This window comes from Patagioenas fasciata, chromosome 2 (assembly GCF_037038585.1).
Source record: "Patagioenas fasciata isolate bPatFas1 chromosome 2, bPatFas1.hap1, whole genome shotgun sequence".
In the NCBI taxonomy this organism is placed as follows: domain Eukaryota; kingdom Metazoa; phylum Chordata; class Aves; order Columbiformes; family Columbidae; genus Patagioenas; species Patagioenas fasciata.
The window spans coordinates 77,172,807-77,187,353 of record NC_092521.1 but is presented as its reverse complement, the minus strand read 5'-3'; the positions used below and the strand labels follow the sequence as shown (position 1 = coordinate 77,187,353).

The 14,547-nt window shown below is 42.3% G+C and overlaps 1 protein-coding gene across 1 annotated transcript in view; it reads right to left on the bottom strand.

Moving 5' to 3' along the window:
- Positions 1-1,961: 1,961 nt before the first annotated feature.
- ANKRD33B (ankyrin repeat domain 33B) overlaps positions 1,962-14,547 on the bottom strand; it is a 47,662-nt gene continuing 35,076 nt past the window's right edge. Inside the window, exons 3-4 of the mRNA XM_065832508.2 lie at positions 11,725-11,865; positions 1,962-5,125 (exon numbers count right to left, since the gene is read on the bottom strand). Coding sequence (XP_065688580.1) covers positions 4,275-5,125; positions 11,725-11,865 — 992 coding nt within the window. The 3' untranslated portion in view covers positions 1,962-4,274. The remainder of the gene's footprint in view (positions 5,126-11,724; positions 11,866-14,547) is intronic.

Here is a 14,547-nt window from a genome sequence, read left to right as displayed (position 1 = left end):
GCAAGCAGGAAGGCATGGGCAGGACACAGGGACATGACTGCCCTTTCCAGCTTGTTGCCCACGTGTGGCCTCTGTGTATCTAACCAAACCGTGGAGTGTTAAGAAGTCATGAGGCACAATGAACAAAACCAAGCTGCATTGCATGCATTACAGAAAAAAAGAAAAGGCTTCAGTTCAGACCATCTGCAAATTGGCATATCCTGCTTATTTGGTCCTAATTTCAGTCGCAGTTTTTGGAAGGGTCCTGCTGAAATGTAGGTGTTTAAAAAGAAATACCCTCAAAGAATGTTGCATATCTGTATGCTATTTTTCTACTCAAGCTGTTTTTTTACCAGCTGCTCTAATATGTGTCCCTTAACAGAACAGCGTGAGCACTCAGGACTACTAAGAACATTACCAGAAAAAGGCATTCAATAAGGAGGCCCAGTGCGGATTTTTGTCAAGGCTTAAGGAACAGTTTTCAATGGCATTAAAAAAGACACCACCACCACCAACAACAAAAATCACCATAGTAACACAAGGAGCCAATTACATGTAATTCTTTGTTCCTGCCTGAAAGCCTCCCATAGTGTTGGTAGTCTTCTCCTTGTGACACCATTGTTTTCCAGAGATAAGAGCATGGTATGTTTCCAGAGTACATTGGGAAGCACTTGGGATTTTAATTTCCAGTGTCACTGTATTAAAACCCTGTAACTTACTGCAGAAGTAAGTCAGCCCATGGGGCTGGGGTGCTTCTTTGCAAGGGAGCATCAGATGGTGAGAGGCTGGCCACCATGCCAAAACTACCAGTGTACCAAGACAAGCAATGACTGTGAAGGCAGGCAGCCCATGCTCCAGTCTCACTTGCAATACTCAGCAGCATCGTTCCCACTAATATGCTGGACTGCAGCCTGGCATCAAAAGTGTATAGAAAACCTTCCTCCGCCCTGGGAATTTGTGTCCCCTTCACCTCTGTGTAAGCATCCTCCTCCAGCAGCACCTCCACCTTCCCTCATGGGCTCCAGCTGCCAGGGAGGTGCTACCAAGGGTTAGCACATGTTTCTTAGGAGGTAAGCTGTCCTGCTTGAGCAGGCAGGAGCAAAATGAGTTACAGCTGGCTTTGCTTGGAGTTTCAGAATAACAGGTCTCTTGGGAGGAAAAAAAAAAAAAAAAGGTAAAAACAAACAAACTCAACAAAACACAAAGCAAATCATTCTATTTGTGCTGAAATCCAACAGAAATCAAATCCTCCTGGGCGGCAGCAGCTGATGAATGGAGGAGACCCAGAAGTGCTGCCTCCCCTGCTACAGTCCATTTGCCACAGGCTTCCAGAAGCATGTTTTGCATGAGCTTTGTTCACTGCAGCCTTCAGATAGACAGTAAAAAGGCAAGTGAGAAGCCCAGCACGAGAAGCCCAGCATTTTCACAGAATCATAGAACGCTAGGGATTGGAAGGGACCTCGTAAGATCATCTAGTCCAATCCGCCAACCGGAGCAGGACAGTGATGAAGAGGAGGGCAAGACAGCAGGGAGGGGCAGTGAGGCAGCAGAAGAGGAAGACAATGAGGACACAGAGACCTCTGCCTGCATTTCCCAGCCTCACAAGCGCCAGGCCTTTACACAGATGCACAAAATTCAGCCATGCTGCCTGTAACAATGCTGGGGGATCCTGCCTGCTTGCAGCAGAGCCTTGTGGCTGTGGGGGATCAAAGCAACTCCTCTCCACACCAAGACAGCCAGCCAAAGCCCAATGTCAGGACACATGTAGTGGTTTTCTTTTACTCATAGGGAAAATTCACATGGAGTGGAAGTAAACCCACAACAGCTCCTTCCAGGGAAACCAGACTGTTTTCAGATAGTGCTGATTAGTCCATTGGTGAAAGTGGATGGGCTTTTTTGCCTACTGAAAAGTAAAAAGCAACGTCCCCAAACTTCTCTGAAGAATAAGGTCACCAAATAAGTTAAAGAGCTTGTGCCTTTTTTTAATGGAAATCACATATTTATACACATATACACAGTAAAGTACAAAGGGTTAGAAAACAGGCTTCATTGTCAGCCCCTAATTCTAACATACGGTATGTTAGTCCCTGAGAGCACCTGTCAATTGTATGTCTCCTGAAAGTGATACCAAGAGTGCAAATTAAAGTGTTCACCTACAGTGCAGGTTGCTTTTCAGATACTGAATCTGAGTGCTAAATCTTCAGTATGCTGCACTGACAGTAAACAAAAATTAACAGTTAGACCATTCAATCCAATGTACCAACTAAAAATCCATCCTAATATCTTTGCCACAGACAGCTACAAGGTTGTCTTCCTACTCTCCAAAGAAATGAGTTCAGCTTATATTCTGGTCACACCAAATCCATTACAAAACTGGTGCCAATGCATTGCACGGCACTGATGTACCTGCAGACTAAAAGCCTCTTTATATGCACAGGGCTGGGGAGGTTTATTAGCAGGGTGCATATTCCCTCAACTCTGACCTGGGAGGCTACTTGGCAATGCAGTCTAGCCAGCACAGCTACCCCGGTGAGAGGGACACAGAAGTGGCTGTATGAAAAATCCTTATTTCACATGTCTGTGATGATAACCTCTGCTGAGCCCAAGCCCCACAGACATTAGTTAACAATACCAATCTAGGTGTTAGCTTTCAAGCAACTGAATTTATTTCTCCCATGACACACACGGTTTCATTACAAGCTCACTGAGGCCCCAGATAGTCTTTGTGCTGTGGAAGTAAAGGATGGTAAAGCTTTCCCTCTGTTTAACTGAAGCGAGAAGGTGGTGATAGCAGCAGCTGGGGTCTACCTGGGCTCCAGGAGAGCAACACCATTGGGAGAACACACCACAGCACATTTCATTTCAAATGGGAGCAAAGCCTGAGTAACACCATAGCCTGAGTGTGTGCTGTGTGGCTTGCTGTTTGCATTTGACCTCTACTTTTATGAACATGGTCTTTCTTTAGCAAGCAGCAGGTTTACAGCCCTTCCTTATTGGAGTTTGTCAGGGTTTGGCATGCCATTCAGACTGACTGCTGGTAAAACCAAATGAAGCCTTAAGGTGGACCACAAGAACCTGCAGCATCCTGTGAGAATTGCCACTTTGAGATGCGCTCATGTACTAGGGAAGATTTTCTCCCGGTGTTGGGACAGACGGATGAGGTACTGCCCTCTCTGGGCGCTCGGAGGTGTACTACCAAAGCTCACAGTGATATCTGGTCACAGTGTCCAAAAGTTACTGGATCAGCTGCCTGCATCTCTTGACTTGATGTTCATAACAAATGGCTGGATTTGATACCTGGGAAAATTGCTTGAACTTCTGGAAGCTGCATAATTTTCCTGTCCTGGCTAGAAGATGGAAAGGTTCACAATAAATCTGGTGGGGTCTTTTAACAGGAACCTAAATACCAACCAAAAAAAAAATAAAAAGAGCTCACCATCTCCCTTATTTCACAGTTAAACATAGTGACAAAAAATTCCCTGAGACTAAAGAGGAGACAACAGATAGCGGATGCATGGAAACTTAATGGGGGAAACAAATCTTAGGTGATGGTGGCATTAAAAAATTAGCTCAGCTTCTCTGTTGCTCCAGAGAAATTAGTCCCTGCCCCTGATTTATACCTGCAGAGGATGTGAATATCTTAACTACAGAAATATTTCATATGCAGCCCTTTTTATATTCAACACAACAAACAATAGTATAAAGAACTGAAACTATACAGACCATATAGAGCTGTACAGTTAAATACCTATCTTGTCTTAAATTTTGATTACTGGAATTAAAATAAAGTGCTTATTATATTCAAAACAATTGCAGACCTGGATTTTCACTGCCCACCAAAATTGTGGTATATTTAAAACTTTTCATTTTGACTATAAAACCTTGCAATGTGTCTACCTAAGCAAGGAGAGGGAGGAATGTCTAGTGTCAAAAGCACAGCTCCTTAATTTTGTCCATTACAAAATGAACAAACACAAAATACAATCCTTTTGCACACATGTCAGTTCTCAAACTGTTTCTCAGTCATTCACCTAGAACTGGAAAAAAATGAAACCACAAAGGACTGTACCACTTAAAACTTCCTATCAACAGCAGACAGGTAAACTTAGTAAGCCTTCCTGCTCCACCATCAGACACACTGTGGCCTAGCCCTTGCCCTGTTTCCCCACTTGAAAGACCATTATTCAGAATTCCAGCTCCATAAGCATTGGGCATGCACACAGGCATGCAGTCTGTCATCTTGCTCAGACAGCAAGACTAATGGCTCTAAAACCTTCTAAGCAGCTGCCTTTAAATCAGGTCCTGCATCTGGCAGGAGACACCTGCCTCTGCTTTTGAGCATCTGCTGCTTTTTTCTTCTCCTGTTCCTCTGCCTTCTTCCGCTCCTCTTTGAGCTCCTTGTATCTCCATTTGGGAATCTGCAAATAGGGGTCATCCTTTGCACTGCTCCTCCTTCTCGCCTTTTCTGGCTGGAAGGTGGGTGGAGGAGCCTTGCTGATACGGACTTTGGGGATGACAAATCCCGGCCGGACACTGCTCCGTCTAAGCAGGTGGAGTGGTAAGAGGCTCGCTTTCCTTGTGGCCACGGTGCTCACTTGGGAGACTGCAAGGCTGATGGGCTGCAAGCTGGCTCGACGGTCCTTCTTCTTGGGGATCAGCGTGATCTTGGAGTTCTGAAATAGCTTCTCATAGCTGCTAAAGTGGTCTTTGTCCTGAGATCGGATCTCCTCGGCTCTCTGCTTCCTAAGGATTTCCTGCACAGCCAGTCTGCGCTTTCCCACGGAAGGTGGGCTGCCTGGGCACACTGTCCGGCATGACAGAGCAATGAAGGGACTGCTTAAGCTTGTTGTCACCTTCACCATGTGATCGAGGACTCCATCTTCTTCTGGGCTGTAGAAAGTCCGGAATGAGATAGCTGCTCTCATGCACTCAGAAATCCTCTGCAAACAGCTTTTTGGCTCTGCAGCCTTGGCAAGAAGTTCCTTCATCTTTGGCCATTCTGGTTTGTATTGATCACAAAACTGTTCCGGGCATGGCCTGTCCATCAGCTTTTGCATAATGAAGGCAGATTCTGATCTTCCTGTGTAACAAGCCCATTCCCATGAAGTCAGTCCACGGCTTGGGTCAGTCGCATGAACATTTGCCCCTCAAAGAAAAGAAAAACAATCAATTAATGAAACTGCCCACACTTCTGTTGCTATGATCAGAGTTGAATCAGGCAGATCCCTGCAAGAAAACATCACATATGAAGCACTACAATATTTGTGTAAAAATGAACACTCAAAAAGGAGAGATCAGGGTTCCTGACTTTCTGAACTCCTGATTTATTTTAAAAAATAATAAAAGAAATTAAAGCTGTATATACAAAATTCACTTAAAGCAATGCAAAGAATGACATAATGCATTATATGTTATCTTCCCTTTGCACTTATTGCTGCCACTCAGAAGAGAGACCTTGGGCTAATGATCACAAGTTCCATGAAAATATCAGCTCAGTGCTCACTAGGGGCCAAAATAGCAAATAAAATACAATTAATTTCTACCCCCCAAAATAGGGAAAAATAGATTAAAAAATAGGAAAAAAATAGAGAAAATGCAACATGTACAGTTCAGGTTCTCTTATCTCTGAAAGGACACTGTAGAATTTGAGAAAGTTGACATGATGGTGACAAAGGTGATCAAATATTAGGAAAGCTTCCATACATGTCAGAGAGTGGTAACAGGGAAGATGGAGCTTCAGTCTCAGCCCAGAACAGCTGGTGCCATCTACCTTAGATTACCACCCTTGAGGAAATGTAGTAGTTGGACCAGCCAAAACAAATGACTGGGACACATGCTAGACAGCAGAGGATTAGACATTTGAAGTACAGTGTTAGCTCCTGGAAGGAATTGATTTCTAATGGTTATTATCTTTCAGCCTCTCCTCCCACGTTCCCTAATTATGATCTCTATCCAGTCACTTCTGACATCTGTCCCCATCACCATTCTTTCTCCTCATATATTTCTGCATCCTTTTCCATCCTTGCCTTCCTTTCGATCTCTCCATGTTCCTATAAGCCCATTTTCATGGGCTTCTACCCTTGCTCTTCACTCTGCTTTCAGGTGGGGTTGCACTCTTCTGCAGGGCACCTGGCTGCCTGAGGAGAGGATACAAGAGTAAAAGGAGCAAGCATCCTAATCAGGTCTGCTGTATCCTTTACAACTTCTGTCATACTTCATCCAATGCTGCCACATTCCATGGCAAACAGAAAACTGTTGGGAAGTCCTCTCAGTTCTGGTATTGGAGTGGGAGTATGGGCATTTGTCAATGAGGCTGGCACGTGCCTAGTTCTGCTCACACAGAAGAGCTATGTAAAGGACAGAGGAAGCTCAATACACAGTGCACTTTTGGAAGAATTACTGCAGAACAATGAGCAGCAAAAAGTGGTTTTGGAAGCTGAAGTCAGCAAGACACTGTTGCAAATGCCCAACACGTTATATCTGGTGAATGCTAAAGGGTAAAAAAGGTCTGTCCAAAAACTAGCTTGGTGTTGCCCATCAAAAAGAATCTCAGAGACGTATTGAGGACTCAACAGCCAGCATCATATCCCTGCATTGCACCCAAGTAATCCTGGCCATACCAGCTGGGCACACACATACAGCTGGGCACACAAACATACTGCTTTAGAGTATATGGGTGTGTTAGTGAATTAATGAGTGAATATGCCCTGGTTTCAGGCAGTCATGTTCTTAAGCTGCAAATACTTTGTTTTATATTTTGCCTTTAAACTTTGACTGATCTCGGAGCTTTGCACACTCCAGAATGTAGACTTGGTTCAGCAGCTCTGCAGCACATTCCCTGGGACAGGCACGGGCACTTTGCCCAGATGCTTTCAAAATAACTGAGCTCTTTAACATTTGATTGTGTTTTACATGTATCACTGATCCTGTAGATAATTTCTGGGTTCCTTGAAAGAGTTCCGAGCTGGGATATGAATGGGCTACACCATCTGACTTACTGAAGGGCTTCTCTATCTGCTGAAGCACCATTTTCAAACAGCCAACACAAACATAATGAGAAATTATATTTTTCAGGGTGGATTATCTTGGTGACAGCATTTCAGACTAGTATAAGAGAGACTAGATATAAGGAATGGTAACCAGGAACCAGTTTGCAACGAGTCCAGTATAACCTTCCCACAAAGGGTGTTTCATCATTACAAGAAAAAAGAGGAAAAAGGAGAGCATGGGGAAAGTGATCAGAAGCTCATTTTCAACTCTATTAAATACCAGTTGATTCCTAAATCTCTGAGAAAATCCCTAAAAAGCAGATGATAGAGGCACAGACCAAGAGTGAATGTAGATGGAGACACCCTAATCAAAAGAGCTGATCTCAGTTTAAATGTAATCTAAGTGATATTTGCAGAAAGGACTACTCAGAGAGAAAGCACAGGGGCACTGCAGAGAGTCAAGGATAGGGTTGACACTGGAAAGCAGAGAGGAGGCAAAAAGGAGGAAGATTTAATCAATGAGTTCATTAGCTGTGGAACAAAGAAAGGATTGCAAGTTCTCAAAGGTAGCAGGGTTTGAAGAAGTTCATGACTGCAAAAGCTACAGACAAATCAATGAGGCAAGAAACAAAGACATACAAAGAAATGTCCTCCTGTTACACTAGCCCAGTTTTAAACCACCCTACCCAGACTTCACACCTCTGAATCTCTCCCATCTCAGGTGAGCCTCTTGTCCTTTCCCCTTCTTAACACTTGCTTGGGTCTGCACGCCCTCCCACTAGAGCTGACTGTGAACAGGGCATATTGCATCGGAGTTGTTTCCTTGTTGTACATGTAACAGGCAAGGATTTACCACAGGAAGAACAGTAGCTAAAGGAATTTTCTCCAAGTATAAATTTGAACAAACCGTATACTCTGCTTGTAAACAAGGAAGAGGTACAGACAGATGTTTAGCACTGTCTTCAAGAAAGACATCCCAGCTCACAGTGCAGCTGTGAGACCTTGCATCAGAGTTGTGTAAAAAGATCTGTGTGAGAAAGTGCTCACGGGGACACCCCACCTTTGCTTGGGGGCTGCATTTAAGCTCAGATGCTCAGCTCTGATCCTAGCCTGAGCTATGCCTATGCCTAGCTATGTGCCTTGCTGATTTGGACCCTGACTCACAGACTTAATTTCTAGTTTTGACCTCAGACCTACCTTGTCTCTATGGACTTGCCTGGTAATCACTGCAGTACTGTCTGATCTTGATTACTGTCGCCATCCCTGCTCCATTTCTTCAAGGAGCAACTTTGCTGATGAGGCTAGTGCCTCTGTGTGCCTTGCTGTCACCCTCGGTTCACCTCCCTTTGAGGAGAAGCCTGCTCTTGCTGCAGACAGATGCGTCCCCACGTGTTCGGAAACTTTATCTCAGAAAACAGTACTACAGAGTGTTGAAATCCTGATTTTTCAACAGAAATCGATGCTGACTTTGTACCTTTATCACAAAATCTCTTCTAAGATGTGATTTACTACAGTGGTATTGATTTCCTGCATGAATCAGGAGACGTTTCTGAACAAACGTCATTCAGCAGAATGCCTCATCTGGAAGAGACATGAATAGTCATGTCCCTTTTTAAATGTGATAGCAGTCTTATCAAATTAATTGTCATTTCAGTGCAAGTATAGGCTACAAGTGTTCTTTTAGGAAAACTGCATTTGACACTTGCCTGATTTTCCTATGGAAATTGCCCTGAAGATGATAACTTTCAGCACAACTAGTTTGAATACACATGACCCTTTGACATATCAATATTCTATTTGATTAAGAAGGTTTAATGTCCCTTTAGATGCAAAATTTACATCCCGGATTTAAGAACAGGGAGTGAAAGAGCTCAGGCATCTGTTACCAACCTGTTTTTCACACAGTATTTAAAGCCCAATCTCCAGATCTGTAGCCACTCCCATGACTTTACTAAAGCAGCAATGAGTTTAAACTGGAGATTGCAGCAGGGCTTGATGCATGAATTACAACCGGCATTTCTGTGCCCTGGCTTGAGCTGGCTCGCTTGCTGAATGCGGGCAGCAGCCTGGTCCTGGCAGCGCAGCCGCCTGTGACAAACTGCTGATGAGCGACTGGGATCCCCCCTTACTCGCTGTGCATTCACAAATAGCAAATTCACATGTTCCAAAGACTCACTTTGAAAGAGCAAACATTATGGCCAAGTGTCTCGGAGCGCCTTAATCTTATAGTGATTGACCTTGGCCACCCTCCAGGAACTGAAGTTTCTGAAAGAGCAGTCACTTTGACAATCCATCTCTAACCATCTGTCACATGTTGCTGTTACCTCTTCCCCATCTGACTGTGTTAAATCCATGCTTAGGTGGCCAGGGAGGTTTTACTCATCTACTCATTGCCATAAGTAGATGCCTGTCAATAGAGATCTTACCCAAGCCACTAAACAGATATTGGGTTTAAAAACCTTCTCCTCTTTTTCTAAAGACGCATACCTGCTTTGTTGCTATGCAAGTAGACCCACAGCTGATTTTGGGTGTTTCCCCCCTATATTTCCATGCATTCTTACGTTTTAACATAAAATTTTGCTGGTTAATCTGTGAAATTGATTTTTTTCACTGAATCTTTTAATAACAAATTCTTTCACCTTCTTCAGCAAACTAGCACTTTATTCTCAGCAGTCACTCAGCATCCCTTAAGCCCTGAACTACTTCTCAGTCCATTCTGAATGAGCAGCTCCCTCCCTACATTTTGCCAGACTGTACAGTGCTAAAAAATCAACAAATATTAAAATGAGCACAGGCAATTTGACACACTTCCTTTACAGCCCCTATTTTGAACTGAAAATGTGAGGACCTGCAAAATACTCATCAAAAAACATACATAAACTGCAATTTAGAAACTCAAAGTATATTAACTCTGCACCTCTTTAGCCAATGAATGATCCTCAGTATTCTCACGATCTCTGATGCACAAACAGGTCAGTACAACTTTCTGTAGGTAAACTCAATTTGGAAGCTAACAAAACCATTTTCTGGCTGACTAAAGACGTGTTCTCCCCAGTATTCTATTTTCTTCTGAATCATGTAAATGGGAAAGTGGCTATTCAGACACCAGAGGCAGCAACTACATAGTGAACTTTGATTTTGATACATTTTGTACAAGAAATAGAATAACAAAGACTGAGTTATCTATAGAGACAGAAAAGTTGTGAAATACCGTCCGGTGACCAAAACAGAAAGAACAACAATCTCCATGATAATAATAGAAAGTCACAATACTGTAAGGTCAGTTCGACAAGTTGTAAGGTACTAAGTTTGCAGTTTCATTTTAAGTGATAATTTATAACAAGCACTGGGAAATTCTGAACTAGCATCTGCACTAAGTATGTGTTAGTCCAGAAAGTGCATCTGTGTCTGGAAGTTCTCTAGCTCTGTAGGTCTGACAGTCATTTTATAATTTTGTTTCAAAAAATTTAACTCCAAAATGCGTGATTCAATTCCAAAGACTTGATTCCAGTATAAGAAGCTACAGAACATTGTAGAAAATAACATGCCAGTTACCTCACCATCCAAACATTTTCTGTGTCCTATCAACATCTAGAAACCTGATATTATGGACACGAATGAAAGTAATATCACTATGCTTGATAAATACCTGCAAATTAAAATATTCATATTATGAGGGGTTAAACTTCTGTGACAGCAAAATGACTGAAATTAACTACTTATTCAAGATCTCTCTCATTGAAGTGGACCTGTAAGATTTTTGGCCTAGACAGTAGCAATATTCACATGCAATCTGTTATCATTTTTATAATATTTAATTTGTGTCAAGGGATTCCCTTGCATACGAATTACTTAACACAATAAAAACAAACAACTTTGTGCCTAAAATCTGCTGTATGCTGGGACTGCTCCTGTAGAGGCTGTTGCCTGAATGCCTCTCGATTTTTGAGTTTCCCCTCCAGAACCCCTTCACCTCACAATGCATATGGCTGGAAATTCAACCACAGTCAAGAGCCAACAGCAAGAAATATATTTCCTCTTCTCAAGCATGAAGAGCGGTAGAGAGGCAGAGATAAACATGCCCGCTCCCTGTGCCATGACTCCCTCCTTGCAGGAGATACAGTCCTGCTGGTGTTCTGTTGCCCATAAGCCCAGAGACCCAACTCAGATCTGTAGAGATGTTAGAAAGAGAGGTTATTCCCTATGCTGCCAAATTTCCCACCACTGTCCCCTGTGGGATATGAACCCTACACTAAACTCTCCTGACAGGAGGCAGAGCCTCCAAAGCTCTCCATGCCCTGCCCCAGGGTCTGCCATGGCTGGAGGTAGAGGTGGAGGTCTAGCTATGGTCCTACCACCATCACACACCCTTGCACCATCACACCCACAGAACTGGCAGAAAGAGACCTGTGTGTCTTTCTCAGCTGTGTCATGAACACCATTAACTGCTTGTCTACAAATCTTGATGATGACACTCCCCAAACTCTCCTCAAGACAATGACTCTCACCCTGAGAGCTCTTGAAGAGATCCGAGTTGAGTTTCCATAGGCAAACTGAGTGCTTCTTCACCTCTCACATGTAGCTTCACCACCTTGTCTACGACTTATCTAAAAGCTGCACCCATTTCTAGGGAAGGCTGCACAACACCTCTTAGAGTGAACACCCCAAAAGCCAATTTTCTTCTTGGTGTTTTTGTGTAACTGTCTAGTATATACAGGTAGAAGATGACAAAGAAGCAGCAAAGTACTTTGCATACCTGCCAACATCAGGGCTTTCACACATTCAGTTCGGCCCTGCATCGCAGATTTCATCAGTGCTGTGAATCCAAACACATTCCTCTTCTCAATATCAAGCCCGGGAAAATAGTTCAACAAATAGTTTGTAATGGTTATGTGCCCTTTAAAGAAATAAAAAGCAGAGAAAATACGTCACAGAATTAAGGCACCATCTCAAGGTTAAACCAAAAATTACTCCTGCATGATTGATTGGAAAAGTGCAGATAACTAATAAAATCTATTTTCTTTGTATCCTTCTTCACTCATCAGAGTCATTAGCCTTAGGGTTAAGTGGCACTGACTTGTGACCAGGCTCGGGGCCTGGAAACCTGGGTTCTCACCTTCTCTCAAGTTGCTCTCCTCTATGAAAACTCAGTTTAAGGTAAGGGAATAATTGAGAAGCAGAGATGGTCACTCTGAGGTTGCAAGGGACCTCAGTTTCTTGACTCAGTCTGTAGCACTGCAAAGGGAATTCCTACAGTTTACGGAAGGACGACTCATCACCTCGTGGAAATTACTGCAAAGGGTCAGCTTTTTCACTGGAAAATTTGAGCCTTACTATAATGATACTTCATTAAAAAGTGATTACATGCAGTAGTTCCAACCAATGATATTAACAAACTGTGCCAGGTCTGACACAAAACAAAAAAATATTTTGCGTAGAATCCCACATTTTTAGTTTTCCATCTGACAGTGTAAAACCACTTGTCTACGCTTCAGCAACAGTAAAATGGCACTGATATTCAGATTTGTTTGTAAAATCAATGAATTCAGTTCTGTTTCTAAGATAAATTACTTCAGTTCTGTTTCTAAAAGCAACTGTTGTTGCCATTCATGTGCCTTGTACACCAGGATAGCTGGTGTCAGCAAGGGCATACGAGTAGTTGAAGACATCTCCATTTAAACAGCTAGAGGACCAATTAAACCATCAAGTCTTTATAATTGGGCTATCAGAATAAGACAAGTATCTAATGTCATTATGACTGATTCAAAACAGTTTTCCATTCACTTGTCATTCGTTTTATGATGCTTTGATGCTTGATAAAATAATGCAGTCTGTCAGGCAGCTGCAACAATCACAATTTAATTACTAGGAGCTGTAAAAATACTCTCTCATCTCACTCTGTAGTCCAGCTGAATATTCTGTGATGCATGTCATTCAAATCCATCTAGAAATCTTACTGAAGCAGAATTTAATTTATACAGAAAAACTTTTAAAGTCTGTAGTGCCACATCTGGTACAGATTTCATCAGCAGTTGCTTTGTACCGATGCAGTTCTGCATTCACTTTGGAAAGCAAGAAGATCTTTACCAATTAATTTAAGATGTTGCCTAGGTGTTACTTTTCATCTCCTAGAATTTGCTGGACCCTGCTACCTTTCTGCATAACTGGAAACTCTCCTGAAACTTGAGGAGATGTAGAGATACCGCAGATCAGCTTAGCAATACCAGAGGAAACTAAATAAGGAGCTCCATGAACCTTGCGCAGTCTGATGCCAATGAAATATAAAGATACAGCAAACCACAACAAACTGAACACAGCAAAAGTGAACTGGGTTCAGGACAGGATCAAGTAACCCAGTCCTGCTTACTCAATACAGAGGCTTTGCCTTCACTGACTCTATTGCAAAAGATAAAATCCTAACAGGGTATCGGTACTACTGGGAGAATCTTCGTCCCAGAATTGTTTTACAGGACATGCTCTGTTTCACTGATATACAGTGTGTGTCTTCATGAAGGTTTTGGAGCAGATGAAATACTGATTTTTGACCACAGAAACCAGAGATGGGAACTGAAAGAAGAAGAAATAATAACATAGAAGATTTTTCAGCATTTGTTACATTACTAAAGATTTTCTTCCCTTTCCCAAAAACATGTGTAAGAGACATTTTGCAAATCTGGATGATCCTAAGAATCAATCCTGAAAGACCTTGCTCAGCCAAAACTCTTCAGGGGACTACAGATGGTCTTAAATGAGACAGAGAAAAAAAAATAAAGTGCAATAAGATAACAACGAAATTGAAGAGGTTTGTGATTCTCAGAAGTTTTGTGTCTCAGGGATTCCTGAAAACCTCTTCAGTTTTAATCTGCAGTAACTTCTGTCCTCCTGAGGTTTGCATCAAATTTCCAGTTCAAACAGATATCAAATTCAAAGCAAAACTCAGAGCTGCCAAGTTTTTATTTGAACTCTGTCATATGCTTTTGATTTAAGGCCATAAAGTTTCCTTCAGTTCTCTTTCATCTGGGTGAACTAAAACTATATAGGTAAATCATAAACCAGGTGAGTCTTCTGTGATTTAGAGTCTGCTATGAAAGCTGTATGCAGCTCTAAAATAATATTTGTAAGCCTGATCTACCTTTTGCCAGATCTATCTTTTGCCAGAACTGGCATGTTAAGGCTACACTTCTTCACCTTGTCAGCCATATTTGAAGATCAGCACAGATACCTGTAGTAGCTTAAATCACTTGATTTCTGCCACAGAGGAAATGCATATAATCATGACAATTTTACCTAATAATCTATAATGCAAGCAGAAAGATAAGCTGCATAGTAAGGAAGATGCTCCGTCATATAACATCACAATTTCGACTTGTACCTGAAAAAAGCCTGTGTTTGGTCTCTGGCTGGTGAATGCTTTCTGATGGATGCATTGAGCCAAAGGACTCGATGATCCTTGTAGGTCCCTTCCAACTCAGGACATTCTATGATTCTATGATTCAGGACATTCTATGATTTTATCCTGTGGATGCTTTAAGTGTTTCTATTCTCATGTCTCCCTTAATAAACAGAAACTGGAATAACT